We start from the raw sequence: 22,796 nt of genomic DNA on the forward strand, positions 1-22,796 counted from the left end.
AGTCGGGGCCAACTTCTACTCCATTTTCCACTCGAACCCTGAACCATTCAGGGGCTAATGACGACGACATGTACCTAGGGTAGGGTCATAGACCTGACCTAGACACCCCCACAAGGACATTGGCCTAAAGTCATAAGCATTCGAGGAATACCATCATTCATTCGACCATAAACACTCCACTCGGAAGATTCAAGTTCACTCGACCAAGGAGTACTCACTCGACCGCGACAAAAATTACGGCAACGGTCCGGTGTTACCCCATAGACTTAATAGTCATTCATGTATCTTTATTGTTGGCGTTATCAGTAATGCCCATCTTTATGTATCTTAAACCCTGTGTAATTGAGGACGGAAGGGGTCCGGCGCACTCTATATAAACCACCCCCTCCTCTGGCACAAGGGTTCGCACCCCCTGTAACTTCACGCATATTTCAATCGACCAAGCCTCCGGGCACCGAGACGTAGGGCTGTTATTTTCTCCGTGAAGGGTCTGAACTCGTACATCCTGCGTGCACAATCTCACAGTAGCTAGGATCATGCTTCTACATTCTTACCCTCCTATTTTACTGTCAAATTTACAACCACGACACTATCCATGCATGCAAATCAATGCGATGGCCAGAGCATTTTCACGATGAAGGGACCACACACGACTTGCAAAAAAATAATTAAGATGAAGATGCCTCGGTTAGTTCATTTGGCCTTGTATAGATGAAAATAAAATAAAATTTAGGGTTAGGCCTTGTATAGATGGAAGGAGCGAGTACACAAGTTGTACATGGATGTCAAAAGACCTGTCCACCGACCGGCTTCGCCCGACTCGACTCGACTCCCCACTCCCCAGCCCCAGCCCCAACAGAAACCCCGTCCAGACTGCGCCGCTTCGGCCCCAGCTTCTCAATCGGACATTAGGAGGGATGGGGAGGCGCCGCCGGTTCACGCAGCAGCCCACCAGCGACGACGACGACGACGACGACGACGAAGCCGTCCCGCAGCCGCTCAGAACCACCAAGCCCACAGCCCCCCTCTCCTCGGGCGCCAAGAAGCAGCAGCGTCACCGTGCCGACGAGGACGACCTGGAACTCGAGGAAGAGGAAGAGGATGAGAAGGACCTGGCGGAGTTGAGGAAGAACGAGGAGGAGGAGAGGCGGGAGGAGACGCAGACCCGCCGCCGCAGGGGCCGCAAACCCAAGCGCCCCGCCGAGGAGAGCGACGAGGATTCGCAGGAGAAAAAGGCGGAATCAGAGGAGGAGGAGGAGTCCCGCGAGGAGGATGGCACGGAGGCGGTACCCGTCGGGCAACCTTTTAAGGTGACCGGCAAGGGGAAGAAGCAGCGGAGGCATTACTTCTCCTTTGAGTACGAGGGCAACACCTTCGAGCTTGTAAGCGGCCGCCCTGCTTCTATTAAACAAAATTTTTTTTGTTCGATTTTATAGGGTTTTTGTATGTTGTAAATTTTGTTATGGATTTGTGTAGGAGGACCCTGTGCTGCTCACGCCCGAGCAGCAGAAAGAGAAGCCCTATGTCGCCATCATCAAGGTCTGCAATTGGTGACACAATTTTGCGGTTTCTAAGATATTAGTACATTGACATGCATAGAATTCACATAGAGGATATGCTATTTTGTGTCATCTTTTTCCAGATAGTCACCGAAAGTTTCTATGTTAGGTAGTTCATTTTTTGCTAAGATACTGAATTATTAGCTAGTTTTCGTAAATTTAACAATGTTTTCTTCCTCATATGCTTCACATTGCAATCAATTGTTGAAAATGGTCTTCTTCATTTAGAAGACCACATGTTCACTGTGCTCTCTGCTCTAGGCTTGGTTTTGGCTGCACTTTACCCTGTGGTGTTTTTTCCATGGTTGAACAATGCTTTTATACCAGGCTTTAGGTAATGATCTATGTTGAGCGGTTTTCGTACGGCCTAGCTTGCATTCTATGATTGGGGCTATTGGCTATTCTCAGTAGTTGTGGAGCCAAAATCCCTCATCTCTTTAGAGCTGCATGAATGTTCTATGAATGCAATTGTCCTTACTTCTGTTACCTCTTTCTGTTATCTATTCATCTCTGGTGCAATTGGTTCTTAATAATGTATGCTCATTTATTTTATTTATCATGGAGCAGGATATAACAGAAAATGATGGGAGCTTATCGGTAACTGGTCAGTGGTTTTATAGGCCAGAAGAAGCTGACAAAAAGGGTGGTGGGAATTGGACAGCAAGTGACACAAGAGAGCTATTTTATAGTTTTCATATAGATGATGTGCCAGCGGAGTCAGTTATGCACAAATGTGTGGTCCATTTCATTCCACTGAACAAGCAGATTCCCAGTCGAAAGGAACACCCTGGATTCATTGTCCAAAAAGTTTACGACACAGTTGCGAAGAAATTGTGGAACTTAACAGATAAGGATTATGAGGATAACAAGCAACACGAAATCGATCTCCTCGTGAAGAAAACAGTGGACCGTATTGGACAGCTTCCTGACCGTGAACCTATAGATGTACCTGCTGACAGTACTGATCAGTTCTCAAATAAACGCGGTCTACGAAAGAGACCTCCGAACCCTTTAGACGTGTCGAGAGATACAACAGGCAAACCCGAGCAATTCATAAAAGCAGAGACACCTGGGAGTGATAATCTAAAGCATTATGCCATCCTCGCCAAATATAAAGCTGTCACTAACGCCACTTATCGCGATAAGTGGCTTGATAAACTAGTAGACACTATTCCATTAACATCAAAAGAAGGTGCTGAGGCTTCTCATGCCGATACTGGCAGTGTGGCCAAAATTTCAAATAGCTCTTCATCTGCAAGGGATACTAGTTCAAGTGTAAGTTGCTCCTTTCTTGTAACGAGAATTATTTACTATTGCACGTCAAATTCATAGTTAGTAGAAGTAGTAGGGATCTACTATGTAGGTATATTAGGATTAGAAAGTAGAACATGGTTTCTTAGAGTAGCATTACATGGTCGGGGGTACAGAACATTTTCTCCGAAACTTGACAAAATTCCACTGTGAACATGAAACTCATATCCTAAAACGGTTTTGAGGTCAGCAAATCGATACAAGATACATAGGTGTCCTAGTGAACCTTGTGGGTTTATCAGCTGTAATTCTTATTGTATATATACAATAGTAGGTAAAATTGTAGGTATCAATGCTGTCTGGGGAACCCGTTAAGGCTTGTTGAGGTTTTAATGGTTTAGAAGTTCTCAAACAATATGAAACAAATACTGAAAAATCACACCTATAATATAAGATGATCCAATGGAGCGATTGGGAAAAATATGAGTTGATGTGCCCTTGGTAAAAATAACAATCATAAAGTTGTTATTTTTCATCTAGGGTACACAAAGTTGTATTTTCCAATCATTCCATTGGATCATCTTATATACCTGGGTCAGACTATTCATCTCTTCACCCTTCTCTTATTACATCACTACCCTACATTTTATGTCTTGTAAATTTGTCTTACATCGGACGTGAAAAGAGAAGGTAAGAAAATGTGTGTCGGTCGAAGGAGATATTTCACGTGACGCAAAATCATGAACGTAAAAATATAGTATAAAATATACATATAAATGTAAATTTTGTGGTTTTATGACTCATATCTTCTCTTATATCGAATTTTGCGTAGTGAATCAATATGAATGTAATCATTCGTAAACAAATGTAAATTCTAAATGTAATGATGTAAAGAAAACCATGGGTGTAATGCTATTCATCACCCAGGGTGCAGAATAAGTTACTTTACACCCGAGGTTTTTTTACGTCATTACATTCAGAATTTACGTTTGGTATACGAATAATTACGTTCATATTCAGAATTTATGTTTGGTATATGAATAGTTACGTTCATATTAATTCACTACACAAAAATTGCTATAAGAAAAGTAAGATACGAGTCATAAAACAACAATAGTCACATTTATATGTAGTGTGATAACGTTATTGGATTGTTGGCCGTTGTATGACTTAATCCAGTTAGGTATCTGCCATATATTGTTTCACTAGCTAATTTCATTGTGCCTGTTGTCTGCTAAACTGATTCTTCTACTTCCTACATATGAAAAGTTTCAGTTATAATTATATTTTGTTATTTACATATTGTTGGCATGTCTCGGTTATTTTTTCTATTCACATATTGTTGGCCTAATTCTTCTACTTCCTCTACAGTTATTTCCAATTTTTAGCTAAAAATATATTATTATCAGCCAACAATGTGAACTGTGCATGCTTTTCCTATGGCTAATTTTGGCATGCTAAACTAAGGTCCATCCTTTTGTCCTATGTTTACTTGTTAACAAAATAGTGCATGCATCTACACTTATTTGTTGAAACTCCTTTTCTAGTTTTAGACTCGAATTTGCGGTTGCTGAACCATGTTGTGCTGAACTTACTTTATAATCTGCTGTGAAAAATAACACAAAGGTAGAAAAAGTAGGTGAGCCAAACAGAAAATACTTAAAAGCTTAGGAAAGCTAGATTATCATAATCCACGTCAGTGCCAGACACAGCCTTAAAATAAGTTCTGGTTCTGTTCTGTTTTCATGCTGGTTTGTTGTATTCTCTTATTGTTGCATTTCATAAAAGATCTAGATGAGCCTTCTACTTGTTTCTTGGATCCCTGTTTTTTTATCCTTTATCTTTCCTCCTTGGATGGTTGGTAATGATCTTCTATTTTCAGGATAATGAAAATTCATATCCACCAGATGTGGTTGTTTCAATAATGGCCTCCTTAGAAAGGTCTACATATGACGCTCTTCATGCTGACTTCCAGAAGTATAATCAGAAAATGAGAAAATTAGAATTCAACATCAAGGTACGTAAGTATCCAGAACTTTGTTTTGGCCTATGTTTCTTGGGAACATCTATTTTCAACCTTAAATGCCAAAGTTGATATGATTATGTCCATATGCTAGTACTGAATAACTGTAATGCTAGCTACTTAGGACTGGAGCTTCAAGAGTTCGCCATCATTCCCTCAAGATTGATAGTTTATTACTGTGGGTATGCATGTCTATGTCGATGGGCATCATATGTCTGCTCAACTAGCTAATTAGGAGGACTGGGGCTTCAAGAGTTAGCCATCATTCCCTCAAGATCGATAGTTTATTACTGTGGGTATGCATGTCTATGTCGATGGGCATCATATGTCTGCTCAAGCATTTCTCATGCTTCCACATATATTCATCTTACCTGGCATGGATCTTAAATATTGGGAAAACTAATTATTTTGATTGTTCCCTATGAGTAAAAGTGTAAATTTAACACATAGAATCATCGCGGTAAGATCCCAGCAGTTAGGAAAGTTAGGATTAGTTCCTTCCATAGGAGCCAAGTTATCCGGCTTCATATGACGGGGACATGTATCAATGCCAATCAAGATCAAAATAATTGTTTTATTTCCTACCAATGCTTAGTCTAACTTATCCCTGAATTATCCAAGGATAATCCCAGATACATCATATTTCTTTGAAGGAACTATTTGGAAAATTCTATCGTTATTTTCATTTCTATGGTTGCTGTAATTACCATGCTACTATTTCATACCAATTAATGATATGCGCTCCTTGACAATTTATCATGGGATCTTTTGTCATATAGATCTTTAACTCATACTGTTTATTTTGGATCCACAGAATAGCCCTGTACTGCGCAGGCGACTGATGAACAAGGAGCTTGACCCTCCAGTTCTTTTAACCATGTCTCCAGATGAACTAAAGGTCTAGTAATTGTTTCATGTGCTTTACATTTTGTCCTTATAATAACCAATTAACCATTTTCTCTATCTCCTTTACGGCAATAATTATATTTTGCTTGCTAGTGTTAAGGAGTATTAGTATTGGTCTAGGAGTCCGTATTAGTCTATATTTCCTTCCTTGTACCCTAAGTCTTGTGTACTATATATTTGCTCTCCAACCATAACATGGTATCTTGAGCCTAGGTTTAGGATATTTTCTCCGGACGCTGCAACTCGCCCGCCCGGTCGAGTTCCTCTCCTGGTCTCTCTCCGTCGATCCTGTTCTCAGATCTTCTGGCGTTTTCTGTGACAAGAGGCGTAGGCCTCCAGAAGCTCCAGTGCATAGTGGATGGCTAAAGCGTGTTGATAATGTCAAGAGAGGCCGGGGTAGACCAAACTTGACATGGGAGGAGTCCGTAAAGAGAGATCTTAAGGACTGGAATATCATCAGAGAACTAGCCATGGACAGGTGTGCATGGAAGCTAGCTATCCATGTGCCAGAACCATGAGTTGGTTGCAAGATCTTATGGGTTTCAGCTCTAGCCTACCCCAACTGTTTGGAACTGAAGGCTTTGGTGTTGTTATCGTCTATTTATAGGCCTCCGTTGATCTGCCACTTTGGGGTCGATTCCCCTCTGCCTCCCTGGTCAGGCCGCCTCCTAGGTCTCCACCGAACCCCTTGGCATGGGCCCACTATCTCCTGCATGCCCAGTCGCTGTCGCCATCCTGCGTGTCAGCATGCTCCTGCAAGCTCGTTCGGCTCCATTCCTGATCCAGGCCCCGTGCCTTCGATCTAGCAAATCGTCCGCGATTGGCACCTGTACGAAGCACATCCCCATACCCACGCAGCATGCCGCCCAGATTACTGCACCCGCTGGAATCTCGCCGCCTCTATCGTCCTCCGCCTCGCAGGGTGCTCCCGCTCGCTGTCCTCATACCGGAGGACACTATTAGGAAGTATTACTATTGGTCTAGGAGTACTTATTAGACCATGTTTCCTTTCTTGCACCTCAAGTCTTATGTACTATATATATGCCCCTTGGGCCTTGTAATAAAGATAAGTTGCTTTCATAACATGGTATCAGAGCCTAGGTTTAGGTCTCCCTCGATCGATTCTTGATCTCGTTCCTGCTGTTCTTGTTCCAATCCGCCTCCTCTGTCGATTTGAGCTTCCAGCTCGATTGAATGTTGCCCATTAGCTTCCACGTGCCAAACATCTTCGAGGTCTAGATCGCCTACAAGTCCATGGTTGGGTTGGGCCTGGTTGGCCGATGCACAATTGAAGATCTCCTAGGCTGGGCCTGTTCAAGCCGCCGCTTGTACGTGCTGCTGCTGCAGCTCCCTGGGTGACCTCCTTATGCCATGCGAGCCCACCATACCTTTGTCTGTCAGCCTTTCTCTGGTCCTGATCCTTTCTATACAGCTTTTGTGGCTGCTTGCCCTTGTTGTTTTCTTTAGGATTTTCTGGACTCTTTTTGCATTATCGATCTACACCCATTGTGCCTTAGCCGCCGAGCTTCTTTCGCCGTCGGTTGTCGTGGGCTATGATTTTCTGTGCAATGCTTTATTCTCTTGATGTGCCATCTTCCTTTGACAACCTATCTTCTCTTGATACTTATCATGTATCTTCTAGTGGTGTGGTGTCTTCCTGTGATGTGCCACATCACATCTCTTCGTTATCCCCTTTGGCTTGACTCGACAGATTCTGAAGACTCTTCATGCTACGATGACACTCTCAAGACGCGGATTTGGATTATCATTTATTTTTTCTAGTATTACACTTCTTCAAATGCAATGCTATTGCATACGCTTTGCATTTGAGAGGGGGGGGGGGGTGTTAGGAAGTATCAGTATTGTGGTCTAGGAGTCCTTATTAGACTATGTTTCCTTAACTTGCACCTCAAGGCTTGTGTAATATATATATATATATGCCCCTTGGGCCTTGCAATACAGATAAGTTGCTTTCATAACAGACACGATCCGCACTGCCGCTGCCTTCTCAGAGTCTGGCCGCTGCAGCCACCGGCTGTACCGCAACGGTCCATCCGCACCCAGGCTGACCGCTTCACCGTCCATCGCGGCCCAGGGCAGCCGCACCTCCAGTCTGCCGGCCCCCAGCTTGACACATCGAGCCGCCGGGCCTCCTACTCCTTGCAGTGGTCCACCTTGGCGACCACTCCACCAGCGACTCGCCATGCATTGTGCTCCTGCTCCATGCATGCTATGCCCGCACGCCCGAGCACGCCTTGTGCTATTTGCTGGACACTGATCCTCTGTTTCCCCTGCTGTGGAATTAGCCTTTGGGTGTGATTACTTGTGGGCATCTCACCTGTATGGCCTCCTTCGCAGTCTCCCTTGCAAACACGATGGGTCCTGCATCATTATCAGTATTGTGGTCTAGTAGTCCTTATTAGACTATGTTTCCTTAATTTGCACCTCAAGTCTTGTGTAATATATATATGCCCCTTGGGCCTTGCAATACAGATAAGTTGCTTTCATAACAGACACGATCCGCACTGCCGCTGCCTTCTCAGAGTCTGGCCGCTGCAGCCACCGGCTGTACCGCAATGGTCCATCCGCACCCTGGCTGACCGCTTCACCGTCCATCGCGGCCCAGGGCAGCCGCACCTCCAGTCTGCCGGCCCCCAGCTTGACACATCGAGCCGCCGGGCCTCCTACTCCTTGCAGTGGTCCACCCTGGCGACCACTCCACCAGCGACTCGCCATGCATTGTGCTCCTGCTCCATGCATGCTATGCCCGCATGCCCGAGCACGCCTTGTGCTATTTGCTGGACGCTGATCCTCTGTTTCCCTTGCTGTGGAATTAGCCTTTGGGTGTGATTACTTGTGGGCATCTCACCTGTATGGCCTCCTTCGCAGTCTCCCCTGCAAACACGATGGGTCCTGCATCATTGTCTCGCGTGTGCCTCCTAGCTTCTATCTTTCTATGTCTTCGATGCGTCCACCACATTCGTTGCTCTTTCGTGTTTCTCATGCATGCAATTCCACCACACCATTGTATGCCAACCTCCTTTTCTGATCTTGTCCTTTCTATACAACTTTCGTGCCCTTTCTGGTCCTTATTGTTTCTATTGGATTTTTGTGGCCTCTTTTTGCATTGTTGTTGATCTATGCCCATTCTCTTGCCGCCGAGCTTCTTTCGCCCCCGGTTTCTTGGGCTACTTTTTTGTGCAGTGCTTCATTCTCTTGATGTGCCATCTTCTTTTGATAAACCATCTTCACTTGATACTTAATCTTCCTTGTACGGTTGTACCCCAAGTTTTTTGTACTATATATTTGCCCCTTGGGCTATGCAATAGAGTAAGTTGCATCCATAACAGCTAGTACCCGACTAGTACAGTTGATAGGGCAAAGGATAACAAGACTGAAACTTTTCTATTTAGTACAAAGCATTTAGCTTCTACCTTTAAACATGCAACATATCTTATGCAAACGGCTTTTGTTGGAACGAAAATAAATACAAAAAAAGCTTTAAATGATTCTGCAGAAAGTGTAAAATTTGTTTGAGATAAATATTAGACAATGAAATTAAGGAAAATGAAGAATTTATTTTTGACTTTGGCATAGAACTGGAATAGGGGAAGCAGGGGAGAGTGATGCTCGTCATAGCTTGATCTTGACGTGTTGAGCTTGCCATGACAGAGGGGAAGTACAAGGGCACATGCTCTGCGGCTGAAAGTGCATAGTCCAATGGGAGTAGAAGGAATTATCACTCGGGCGATGCATGGCATGCCAGTGATGTCGAGCTCTAAAGGTGGTTGCAGGCCATCATGATCATATGATTGAGAACAGTGAAAAAAGAAGAAGAAAATGACAGAGTGCATTGATATCTGGGACTTGTTAGATGAATTATTTCTTTAACATTGCCTGTGCCATTGCCATGTTGGGTTCGTCAGCCACATCTATATCATTTTTTTGTTTCGGGTTCGGGGTGGATGGGGGGGGGGGGGGGTAGAAGTCCCTTACAACTGAGTGGGTTAAGTAGATGCATCCTAAATTCAGGGGTTTAAATAGATGTTCTCCAATTCTAATGGTAGCTGTTTGAGCATTTCAGGCTGGGTTGACACCAGCAGAGAAAACGTCTGAACCAGAAGAGGCAAGGCGATTGCAGGTATTGTTCATCAATTCAGTAATTAGTCAAAACTGAGTAAAGAAGAATATTCAGTACGATTACTAATTTTTAATGCGGAGTTATACTAGTGATTCTCATATCTTGTGTTTGTTTTAACTAGATGACTGACGCACGATGTGAAAGGTGCACAGAAAAGAGAGTAGGCATTTCTGATATTATTCATGCTGGTCATGGAGATCGATATCAGGTATTTAGTTTTTCATTTTATTTTCTTTATTTCATTTGGCTATCAAGATGGGTTTACATTCTCTATTTTTCTGGATGCCACGTTGGGCCTTTCCATTTTGATTGTACAATCTACAGGTATTCCGTTTTTAAAATAATATAATTCCATAAATGGATAAAAAGTAGTGCTAATTTTGGCATTTCAGGGAATGGTTTCAACTTTGAATAGTTCAAACCTGCCTCTAAACACTAGTTTGGTTGGTGCCTTTGTGGGCTTCCAGATCTATTCTTTTCCTTGCACATGCTTCCAGATCTCTTTAGGAGTGCTGGATTGTGCAAACCTTCTCCTATTTACTGCCATTGTTCACTGATTTGTTCGAGGCTCTTGTTCCTGTCACGAATATGCAACTTGTATTACTAGGAGCCAAAGCCACCATATATAGATGTACATGAGAATGCCAAAAGGCAAGAATACAAAAGGCCAAAGGACATCATCAATATAACTCTTAACACCCCCCTCAAACTCATGGTGGATCCACAACACTGAGTTTGGAGAGGTGAAATCTGTGTTGCACTCTAGTCTGTGCCTTCGTGAAGAAGTCTGCTAGCTATAACTCGGAAGGCACATACTGAAGAGCAATAACATGATCCTGCACAGTAGCACGCACATAATAAGCATCAAAACCAATATGTTTGGTAAGCTCATGCTTCACGGGGTCCCGTGCAATACTGATAGCACCTGTACTCTGGGACAAGAGGGTCGTAGGTGTAGGGACAGAAACACCAAAATCCTCCAGTAGCCATCGTAACCAAGTCACCTCTGCCGTCAGAAGAGCCATAGCTCTCAACTCGGCCTCTGCACTCGAACGAGAAACTGTAGTTTGTTTCTTTGTCTTCCAGGCAATGAGAGAACCACCAAGAAAAACACAGTAAGCAGAAAGTGAACGGCGATCCTAAGGATCACTGGCCCACGTAGCATCCGAATAGGCCTGGAGCTGTAACGAGGAAAAGAGAGACGACGAGAAATCGTGCCACGAAGATATCGTAGAACACGAAGAAGGTGACTATAGTGAACTGAAGTGGGAGCGGAAACAAACTGACTTAGAATATGGACAAGATAGGAGATATCCAGATGAGTCACAACAAAATAGACAGACTCCCAACAAGATGACGATAACGCGTCGGATTGGAGAAGAGCTCACCATCAGAAGCGTGAAGGTTAACATTGAGCTCCATAGGAGTCTCAGCAGTGCGCTCATCACTAAGAGTCGCACGAGCAAGAAGATCCTGGCTATACTTTTCTTGAGAAATAGAAAAGCCATTAGAGGTGGAGGAAACCTCAATCCCAAGAAAGTAATGAAGGGGACCAAGATCAGACATAAGAAACTGCTCACTAAGACGGGCCTTGGCAAAGGCAATGTACTCAGAATCGTTGCCAGTGATGATCATGTGATCAACATATAGGAGAAGAGTGCGACCATGAGCAGAAAGGTGGACAAACAACGCTGGATCATGAGCACTGGGCGGAAAACTAGATGCTGTGATGGCAGAGGCAAAACGCTCAAACCAAGCGCGGGGGGCTTGCTTAAGGCCATATAGTGAGCGACGAAGACGGCAGACCATGCCGTCAGGAACTGAATACCCAGGTGGTGGCTGCATATATACTTCCTCACGCAACTCACCATTAAGAAAGGCATTCTTAACATCAAGCTAAGACATGGACCAGTGGCGAACAGAGGCCACAGTGAGAAGTGTGCGAACAGTTGTCATATGGGCCACAGGAGCAAAAGTCTCATCGTAATCACGATCATGCTCCTGCTGAAAGCCACGAGCCACAGGACGAGCTTTATAACGCTCAAGAGAACCATCAGAGCGTCTTAATTTTATAGACCCACTTACAAGTGATGGGGCGAACATATGGGGTGGAAGAGAAACCAGGTCCCACGTGCTGGTGCGTTCAAGGACAGCAAATCTCCTCTGCCATCGCAAACTGCCGTTCAGGATGAACAATAGCATCTCAATAAGAAGTCGGCTCAAGAAAGGTCGAAAGACCATAGCGAGGAGAATACTGGGCAGGTGGCGGACAAGGCCGAGAGCGAAGACCATAAGTCGGTTGAGAGGAGAAAGACGACACACTAGAAGAAGAGGGCGCATCGGTAGACTCATCCACAACACGTGAACGGTGAGTATAATGGAAAGGAAAGGAGGGAAGAGGTGGAATCACTGGAGGTGGAGACGGGGAATCTATCGATGATGAAGGTGGGGAAGGGGAAGGTATCGGTGATGAAGGTGGAGAGTCATGCGATGAGGGAGAAGAAATCGTAGGAGAGAACAACGTCGGATCTGCAACAGCGGGACGAGTAGGAATATTGGGCCCAGAGGGAGGTGTATTCGGAAACGTAAGAAAAGAGATGTCCTCTGTGGAAAAGGCCGAGGAGGATGGACGCGGGTAGAAGGGACGAGATTCATCAAAGGTCACATCTCGGGGAATACGCATCCTGTGATCGACGGGATCCCAACATCGATAACCCTTATGCTCATCACTGTATCTGAGAAAGACACACTCAACAGACTGAGCGATCAGTTTGGTGCGTTCATGAGGGGCAAGCAAAACATAGCAAACGCAACCAAACAAACGGAGGGCCGAATAATCGGGAGAACGACCAGAATGACGTTCAAGAGGAATATCACCCTTTAGAGCAGCAAATGGCTGAATGTTGATGAGATAGGCGAAGTGGTAACAACCTCAGCCCAGAAGTGAGGTGGCGATCATCATCGCAGGTGGCGTCTCAAGTAGGTGATGATTGTTAGCGAACGTGCTTCTGTAGTGGTCTTATTATTTAGGCTAGACTAGTGAGATTCTGTTGTAACAGCCTGTATATATGTACCCGTGTAACCCCAATCAATAAGCAAGGAAGTGTTACATGATCTCTCTCTCACTACCCTTGTTCAGACTCCAACATGGTATCAGTTTGAATCTCACGATCCACATCTTTCGCTGCTCCTCTCTCCTCCCCACCCTCCACGATCACCATAAGCACTTCCTCCTCTGTCTCCTCCTCCGGCGACTCGGAGTCTGACGACCAGTTCCAGCTTCCTGTCGCCACCCAAACCCTCCCCACCACCCAGGTCCAGTCCCTTCGCATCCGTGACCATGTGCTGGTTACTCTGGATTTCGAGAAGGAAAACTACGGTAACAACGATGGCTATTCATTTAAGTCTTCGGGTAGCACCACCAGATCTTCAACAAGGTGGAAATTCTCGTATTTCGTATGTACATGTTCCTGCGGCTCCGATGAGTAGTTATTTATATCGCGACAGCTATAAACAGTTCCTTGTTCCCGGCCTCTGGCGCCGTTAGTTCCTCTCCGCCGTCGCCAAGTTTGGCCTCACCGCCCACGTCGACGGCTCGCCGGCCCAGGCGACTTCCTACTGGGTTCTCATTGACTTCGTCGTCCTCTCTTGGTACAACGCCATCGTGACTCCGTCGACGTTGGAGATCGTCGTCGATCGCAAGGATACATCGTATTCCCTCTGGCGCTCGCTTCGCTCTCTCTTCCGTAGCAACTGCGACGCCCGGATCACCTACCTCCTCGACGAGTTCCACAACTTTACCCAAGGCGATCTCTTCGTCGTCGACTACACCTCCCGGCTTAAGACCATGGCTGACACCCTCCAGGATCTTGGCCACCGCCTCAAGGACCGCAAGCTCGTTCACAACGTGCTCCGCAGCCTCGACAAGCGTCTCCAACACGTCGTCCCGCACATGACCCGCGGCCGTCGCCCCTCCTTCACCAAAAGTTCTGGGCGACTGGCCATACAATACTTCAAACAGTGATTTCCATTGAAGCGCTGAATGAGGGCTGGTGTTTATACCAAAACTCAGCAAGAGACAACCATTGAGCCCGCTTAACTGGACATGCATGAATAAAACAACGCAAATAGGCCTCCAGGCATTCAGTGACTCTTGGACTGACCATCAGTTTGGGGATGATGAGAAGAACTCATGCGTAGCTTTGGTCCGTGTGAGTGCTGCCATTTTCTTCCAAAACCGGCTGGAAAGATAAGGTCTTGATCTATCACAATTGACTCAGTTAAGTGGGCCACAACCAGAACACAGTTGAAACGTCCAGAGCGAGGCAACACTTCTCCAAAATCCATTGTGAGCATTTGCCAAAACTTGCAGGGAACAAGCAAAGGCTCTGAAAGTCCTGGATAGCAAGTTCGATCAGGTTTGGCTCACTGACAAACCATACACTCTTGAACATACTTTTTCACCCAAGCCCTCATGTGCTTCCAGTAAAAAAGTTACTTCAGACGGTGAAGAGTAACTGGAATGCCAGAGTGGCCCCCAATAGGACTGGTATGAAAGGCATCCAACAATTTGGGGACCAGGTTCATGTCAGGAGGAAGCCAGGTACGATCTTTACAACGGATCAAACCATCCCTGAGAGAAAAATGATCGTCTTCAGAAATTTGCACTGCTAATTTGACTAGTAATTCCTGAGCTTCAATATTTTCTTGGTAGACATCTAAGATCTCTTGTATCCAAGCAGGTTGGTGAGGAGATATAGCCAGTAACTGATCATCAAGATGAGGTTTGTGAGACAAAGCATCCGCAGCACGGTTGTCCACTCCTTTGTTGTACTTTATTTTGAACTGTAGGCCCAATAGTTTGGTGAACACATTTTGTTGCCAAGTTGTGTGCAGCTCTGGTCCTCTAAATGTGCCAGACTATTGTGGTCAGTTAGAATGAGAAATTCAACATGCTGTAGATAAGTTCTCCATTGCTCCACTGCAAGTAACATGGCCATATATTCATTTTCATATGTGGATAATCCTTTGCTCATAAAAGCGATTGGATGGCCTTTTTGAAGCAATACTGCCCCTACTCCAGCATTACATGCATCTGTTTCAATAACAAACTGTTGGCTGAAATCTGGCAAGGACAAAACAGGTGCAGTATTGAGAGCCAACTTCGGTTGCTCGAAAGTAGACTGCCTTTGGAGACCAAACAAAAGGAACATGTTTCCGGAGAAGGTTTGTTAAAGGCTGGTTAATCATTCCATAGTATCTAACAAACTTAAGGTGGTAGCCTGATAACCCAAGAAATCCACGGTATTCTTTCAAATTGTTAGATATAGGCCAATTATTCACATCTGCTATCTTACTTGGATCAGTGGAAACACCCTTCTCAGAGACTACATATCCCAAATAAGGGATACTGTGTTGAGGGAAAGCACACTTGGATCCTTTGACCTTCTACTGATGCTGCTGCAATAATTGTAACACTTGCTGCACATGCTGGAGATGATCCTCAAAAGTGGCACTGTATACAAGGATATCATCGAAGAAAACAATATCAAAAGTGGCAGTTTGTCATTCATGATTGACTGGAATGTTCCTAGTGCTCCTGTCAACCCAAACGCCATGACATTATCTGAACACGCAGTATCCAAGTCGACAATCCTTTGAACAGCAACAATCATATGAACATTGAATTTAAACCATCTACAAATCTAGTAGTATAGTGCAACATATCTGGATCAGGTTCATAAGCTGTCAACTGATCCGTAAGTTCAGAAAACTGACTGATATATTCCTCAACAGAAACAGTCTGTCGAAGATAATACACCCTGTGCACTAAGGAATCATGTGATTGCGCCCAAATCGGCTAATCGCCGCTGCACAGAAATCATCCCATGAGGCTCGCACACAGCATGCCACTGCTCCCTCGAACCGCATTGCAGCCACCGCGATCCATAGATCCGGGTTGGTACCAAACATCTCAAAGTAATCAACGCATTTGGTTTATCACAACTTCGGATTCTCGCCATCGAATCGCAGAAATCCACTGACGGTGGTTTCAGTGGCCTGATGACAAGGACAAACCACTCTCGTGTTGCAAAATACTAGAGAAGGACAAACTCGGGCATGGTAAATTGGCGAATAGCTTGTGCTGGAGGAGGGATGTAAGGCGTTGTCGCGCCCAATCCCGTCCCCGTGTAGTCATAGACAAGCGGTGCCTCTGGGCCGGTCTCCGAGCCTTCCCTTGGCGCCCTGTCAAACAGATCCAACTAGATAACTCCCCGCGCGTTGCTGCGGGAAGTTACCATGTTCTAAAAACTCATGAGGTGTATTCCTAAAGGACAAATAAAATATGAGAAGGGAAGTAATTTTACCGCTTTAGTGGGATGCTTGTGAGCTTATGCCAAACATATTTGCAAAAATCATTGTTCTATATTATTTCAATCTCACAAACTACAGAAATCTTGTCAACCAATGAAACAATTGTATTTATGCATTCATTTTTCAAAGTATCATCACAAAGTTCCAAAAATAATTTGATGTATGGTTTATGGACAACAACGCAAATCATGGACAAAAACTCCTTGGCCATGCAAGCATACTTACAACACATACATCATGGAGGGAAACTTCAAGCGAAAGCATAGGAACTAAAACTTGCAGCCATACGTCAAGCATACATCTTCAGGAAGCAGACCTCATAGAAAATCTAACCCGTGCCCAAGCTGCAGCAGCTAGATCGCCTATGATAGAACCTGCACACCGGGAGATCAGAAGCCTTCTAGTAGATTTTTATTCCATATCACCAGGGACCACAACTCTGAAGCTCGCAGTTCAGCAAAGATAGCACTTGAGGACGATAGTTCAAATGCTCCCAGGCTGAATTGTAGCAATCCGGATCATTATAACAGATAATGCCCCTTTAGTCAGGTTATCACGCATGTACATCTATAGGACAATGTTATCACTTATGTGTAGTAATGAAATCGGTAAGAAAACTTGATATATGTACAAAGATAGATACAGATCTAAAACAGCATACACATCAATTTAATATGCATAATCTGTTGAAAGGAGAGATATTGCATGAGGTCTTGGGACATAAGAACATACACAACAAACAATCGGAACAATAAAAGGAACATTACTTTCCTAGCACTGTACATAAAAAAACTAAATACACCATGTTTGGCAAGTTTGCATGCATGCTTCGGAATTTATTTGCGGCAGCTTCACCTATAATGTTACTGTGAAGGAGACAAAAGGTTGCTGATAGCCTGATACAAAAGAGAGATGACTTAGTATATGACCATAATAAAAATATGACCTGGTAATGTTACTATGAAGATATTAGCAGGAATAAGACTGGGCATAAAGACACCTGGTAGTGCCTCAATATATTTGGTGGTAGGGAAACGCTTTTGAAATCGCACGCTTCTTGGATGTACGCATCAGACTTAGGAAAAGAATGGCAGGTGACAATTATTATATAATTAAGATCACTGGCCTACTTTGTTTTTCATCATACAACTTGTTGATAGACATTCAAAAAGAATCTACACATAGGGTAGATAGCAATTACAGAAGTATAAAACAGAGCTTTCTCAACAAAATCAGCTATTGTATGAAAAATGAACCATGATAGAACTGGTCGTTCAATCTATATAATGCAAAAGATTATGAAGATAGCAATGTATCATACCTATCAAGAAGAGACACCGGACATTATTCTTACAACACACAAATGAGATTTCTTTAAATAAAATGGATCATAAATTTATTGAATTCATTTTTCTTCCAAAGATGCAAATAATGACCTGCTATATGAACTAATGAATTTGTTATCAATGACTGCATCAAAGTTGAAGACATAATTGGTACACAATGGAGCATAAAGATTACCTAGATTCATTTTCAACCCAAATCTGCCACCAGTTTCTCATCAAAGACCTTGCCGACATATAGATTAAAACATCTGCACAAACAAACGTTAGATGGATTGGGGGTTTTATAATTGCCAAGCAACTGCAGCCCGAGATATTGTGGTAGTTGCCCTGGAAACAAAAGATAAATCAAAACTTTTCCCGAGAATATCAATTGAAAGTATGTACATCAACAACAGTAACAGAATCATTCGAGAAATTTATGGGATATTGGGAGTGAGGGAGAAAGTATGTACATCAAAAACAGTAACAGAATCATTCGAGAAATTTATGGGGTATTGGGAGTGAGGGAGAGAAGAGCGAAGGGCAAGCTCGGGAGGCTGGTAGATACATGTCCCATATAGCCTTGTAGGAGTCGAGAACCTTAGAAGGAGGAGGATTGCTTACCTACAAAAGGGGCAAAGGAGGCAAGGTCATTGTGAATCAATTAGTTTCTTCTGTATTTTTTTATCATGATTCACTTCATAATAGATGGATACATCAGAAATCACAGAAATAAAAAATACCTAGAAAAGAAACCACTCAAACTCCCATTACATGGACCCATCTAATATATAGCTTCTCACGGCATCTTCCTTCTTCATATGAGCAGTGAAGGAATATGTCCCTGCCGCCGTTCTGGGAGATGAAGCGGAACCCCTTTGTTTTCCATCCCTGTGCAATTGTTGTATGGAGTAAACGCAGGAGACGACACCAATCATACTATACACGTGCTTTTGATGTCTATAATGCAAGAGGGAACACATGATTAACTGTGAGTAACCTGGACAACATGACACGATTTCGAATCAAAGGTGCAGACACCAACCTGATGTTGGAGACGCTGGGAGCGATGTCGCTACTATTGAAAGGGGCAGGGGAAGTCGTTCGAGAGCCGGCAGCCGCGTCTCTTCTGGGTAACTGAGCGGTGGTGGAGGTCGCTGTTGAGGAGGTAGTTGCGGTGGCTGACGTTGGGCGCCTCGAGCCTGCAAGGTAGCGGTGAGATCCCGATGCATCTGCTGCACCTTCCGGCGGCGGATCTGACCGGCGCACGTGGATCCGTGGAGGGACGTGTTGTATGGCAACCGGTGACAGAGAAGCTCAATCATTGTCCGTCGAAGGAGGAGGCGTTCGCGCACCAGATCTGGCTGGGGCTTGGGTGAATGCTGGAGGGTTGGGTTGTAGGCCGCCGTCCGGTGGTGCATCGGTGTGGGTTGTGATGGTGTCGCCTGCTCTGCCCCAGGATACATATTGAAGAGCAGGGAGATGGACCGATGGGCTTCTCTTCGTCAGTTTTTACACCGAGGCCCGCTTCAATTAATTACCAGAGTTGAATCACATGATTCGTTCAATTGTCTCAAGAAAAAAAACATGATTCGTTGAAAAGATGTTGAGGTGGCAAGGCTGCTGATGTGGATAGGCTGCATGTCAAGAGAAATAACATAGTGGGGATGAACTATTTAGGTATTATAGATTCGCCGATGTAGGAGGTGGGACCCTCGGCAGCTCGAAGCTCCTGGATCTGCTTGAGGAGGTCCGTGTCATCGCCATCAGTGTTAGCTTGCATGTCGTTGATGATGGTGCTGACCGCTGCACCAACCGCTCCGTCGACCACCGCATCAACAAAACACGCCATCGCCGCACGTACCGCGCTCCCCGTCGCCGTCACAATGAGCGCGCCGAGCTCCTTCTGGTGACGAAGGTGGGCTGCTTCGCTTGCCTAACTGAGCGTCTCATAGATCGCCTCTCCTTCTGGAGTCAAGTACTCCATGAGCTCTTGCTGTCGCCGCTAGACGCGTGTCATGCAGATGATCCGACGTGAGGTGGGTGAAATTTTTGGCTCTACCAACTGTTAGTTACAGGATGGTGAATCGGAGGTAGGCTATGGGATCATTTCAAATTCACTAGGTGGGGTGTTTGTCTTGCTTACAAGGGAAGGGACAAGGAAAGGATTGCAAGTCAATGACTGCTAGCCGTTTATCAATTAGCCACCTAATACGGAATCAACGAAGGTATTTATAATCCTCACGTTAGGACCCAATCCCCATTGCGGGTCAATGGCTGACGGGCTCTCTCGCTGGGCTCTCTTACTGGGCTGGCCCTCCTTGGTGATGAAGGTTGCACTTGTGTCGTTTCTAGTCAGTGCAGGCCCAGTGCTAACATTGATTCCCACCAGGCCATCACTGTGACTGGGCCACCATCAGGGACGGAGCTAGGAATTTTATTTGAGGGAGCTCACTGAAACATCTAAAGCATTGAGGGGGGCCATACATAGGAATTTAGTGGTCAAATTCATCAAATCCACGCACTACATAGGTGTAGTTTGAGAAATTTTCACAGCATGGGGGGAGCCATGGCCCCGGCTCGCCCCCTTCTGGCTCCATCCCTGGCCACCATACTGTCACTTTCTTGCCTTCGCCCCTTCTACTTAAATCTGGGCTACAGATGGGAAGATGGACATGTGGGGCTGGGTTGGCCTGTTTTCGCTTGTTCTCTGTTGTTTGCCTATTTTGCTTGTGTTCATTTGAAATGTATCACTGTTAATATGGACAGTCTCCAAGATGCAACTCCGACCATTACTATGATGTGAATATATTGTTAAAAAGTAGAAAATCACATAATTATGATATTTTTCATGACAAATCAAACGTATTACTCGTGCTATTAATTTTGAATAATATTATCCTCATTTAAGTAATCTCAACTATCATTTTATATATATATATATATAGTTGATGTTAGATAAGTTTGATGGCACACCTTAACTAGAAGCTTGGTAATTGTATCGTTGTCTCAGATTTGTTGGGATCATGTCTTAGCGCCGTGAAGAATGCAAACTTTGACCTGCATTTTTATTCAGACATGACACATGTTCTGCGATCCCATTCCTTGATCTGATCGACCAGGTTTCTGGTAACTATGGGCCGTTATACCTGTTGGGAAATCTCTCGGTAGACGAAAATTCATCGTATTCTCTTTACATCGAATGACCCAATTGTTATGATTATATTTTTCTAAAATTGTACTCCCTCCGTTCGCAAATATAAGATGTTCTAACTTTTTTTTTCTGAATCGGATGTATATAGACACGTTTTAGTATGTTTGTTCACTCATTTCAGTCTGTCTATAGTCCATATTGAAATATCCAAAACATCTTATATTTGTGAACGGAGGGTGTATCTATATGCTATGTTTGCCCAATAAGATCACAGTATCACACCATTGTGAATAAAATGCCTTACCGCTCATCCATATTAGGTGAACCGATTCGTTATATTGCTGAATTTATGCTCAGTGACACCAACGCATTATCAAATCCTAGAACAAGTAGTCAACTGTAACTATATAGTTATAACATACGGTGTACTTGTTAGCGAATGCTGAAAGCGTGAAGATACATTGGCAACGGTGTAATGTTACTTGGTTTGGCTTCCTACTGGAGGGTGGCTGTTGAGCATGTGTTGGAAAGGCAGTTCACTTTTGCTAGATCGAAACTTAAAAGAGTTCTTGTAGTTGAATCTCAAATCAAATTGTCTGTACAATATCTCATCTATAGGAGGCCTGGAGAGTTGTTAACTCAAAGAAGTGGAGTCGCAAGCACTTCTCCTCTGCAGGAAGTGCATGCAAGGCTGATTTCTGAAGGATAAACTTCATATATCATTCTATCAATTTTTTTCCCTCACACGATTGTAATAAGCCTGAATTTGCCACAACTGTCTCATTGAATTTGCCTCTTTTTTTCAGCTCGAATGTATTTCCTGTGGTTACACATGGTTTTCGTCAAGAGATGCCATCTCATCGCTGACGGTCGATACTCCAAGTTCTGGTGGGAATGTAGGCACCGCTCCCTGGGCAACAGCAAAGTTTGATGTCCTTCAGAAGCAGCTGGTGAGCCCTCGGGATCAGCCAGACAATAAGGCAAGTGCTGATGCTCTCCAGAAGAACACGGTGGCATCCATTCCTAAACTTGAGAGGCAGAAATCATTCATCAAACCGAAGCTAGAGGAGCCCTCTGCACCCACACTGGAGAAACAGAAGGCGTTCACCAAGCTAAAGCCGGAGGAACCCTCTGCACCCACACTGGAGAAACAGAAGGCGTTCACCAAGCCAAAGCCGGAGGAACCCTCTGCACCTTCGGCTAGTCATTAGTGAATGATCATGGGCGTTGCAATGTTTCAGAGATTGTACACCGGCAGCTCCTAAACATTCAGTAGAAGCATGAATAGGATGACAACACTTTCTTGTAGTCTATCGTTAAAAATTTCGTTAAAACTAGTTTCATACTTCCACAAGCTACTTTTGATCTCACTCTTGTTACGGTTGGCACTAAAAAACTCTTAGGGCAAAAGCCACCAGTGAGGGCCAAGTGGTTGGCTCTAGGTGATTTCAACCAAATATATCGTGCAAGAGACGAGCGGAATGTTAACAGAAGATCCATTTGCAGAATTACCGCTTCACATAGAGTAATAAAAGGACAAACCAAGATGACTCTACAGAACCGTGAGCTCAGGAGATCCATTTGCAGAATTACCGTTTCACATACTGTAATAAGGGGACAAACCTTATTGCTGCTTGACATGGAGTAACGAGGGTAAAGCCGGCCCATTTTGTCTGGTTTTGTCGTGTGTCTGTGTGGATGCATATCCGGTCTAAACACTAGACAAACTGTCGCGCGTCCGCTCGGTGTCTTGCTCGGGGCTGAATTTAGGGTGGATTTGCGTCCACACGGACACGAGATGGACATGTCACACATTAGCTTGGTGTCTAACTTGGGTCCGTGCGTTGGCCACCTAACCATCACCTACCTCATATTTAATTCCACACGGGTGGGAGGCTTTGCACGTGAGCCACCTAACCTTCCCTCGTTCTTTTCTTAATGTCACACGTCCGATGGGGTCGTCCAGTCCACTTCCTAATTTCTTCTTCCCTCTGCCCCTAGTTGCCCGACAACCCTAGCTGTTGGGCTGCGCTAGATGCATTGGCTGCAATATAAAATTTTC

At 44.5% G+C, this 22,796-nt stretch overlaps 1 protein-coding gene across 3 annotated transcripts; it reads left to right on the plus strand.

Annotated features, from left to right (window-relative positions):
• Positions 1 to 810: 810 nt before the first annotated feature.
• LOC125543805 (protein REPRESSOR OF VERNALIZATION 1) lies at positions 811 to 22,104 on the plus strand. Of its 3 annotated transcripts, none has more exons than XM_087546999.1 (9): positions 811 to 1,382; positions 1,477 to 1,539; positions 2,127 to 2,834; positions 4,693 to 4,827; positions 5,648 to 5,731; positions 9,824 to 9,880; positions 10,002 to 10,088; positions 21,353 to 21,424; positions 21,541 to 22,104. In XM_087546999.1, the coding sequence occupies exons 1-9, from the start codon at positions 918 to 920 to the stop codon at positions 21,943 to 21,945; spliced, it is 2,076 nt and encodes a 691-aa protein (XP_087403125.1). In that variant the 5' UTR covers positions 811 to 917; the 3' UTR covers positions 21,946 to 22,104. The 3 variants fall into 3 exon arrangements, with proteins under 3 accessions (XP_087403125.1, XP_087403124.1, XP_087403123.1); XM_087546998.1 differs by lacking the exon at positions 21,353 to 21,424 and adding an exon at positions 14,623 to 14,664 and having other exon boundaries at positions 812 to 1,382; positions 21,541 to 21,677; XM_087546997.1 differs by lacking the exon at positions 21,353 to 21,424 and having other exon boundaries at positions 813 to 1,382.
• The last annotated feature ends 692 nt before the right edge of the window (positions 22,105 to 22,796 follow it).

The sequence above is a fragment of the Triticum urartu genome, chromosome 3A, assembly GCF_056163025.1.
Source record: "Triticum urartu cultivar PI428250 chromosome 3A, HENAU_Tu73, whole genome shotgun sequence".
NCBI lineage: Eukaryota > Viridiplantae > Streptophyta > Magnoliopsida > Poales > Poaceae > Triticum > Triticum urartu.

Coding starts and splice junctions, on each gene's coding strand:
- LOC125543805 (XM_087546999.1), top strand. CDS start 918: ATGGGGAGGCGCCGCCGGTTCACGCAGCAGCCCACCAGCGACGACGAC. Junction 4,828..5,647: donor AATTAGAATTCAACATCAAG/GTACGTAAGTAT, acceptor TTGGATCCACAG/AATAGCCCTGTACTGCGCAG. Junction 9,881..10,001: donor AAGAGGCAAGGCGATTGCAG/GTATTGTTCATC, acceptor TGTTTTAACTAG/ATGACTGACGCACGATGTGA.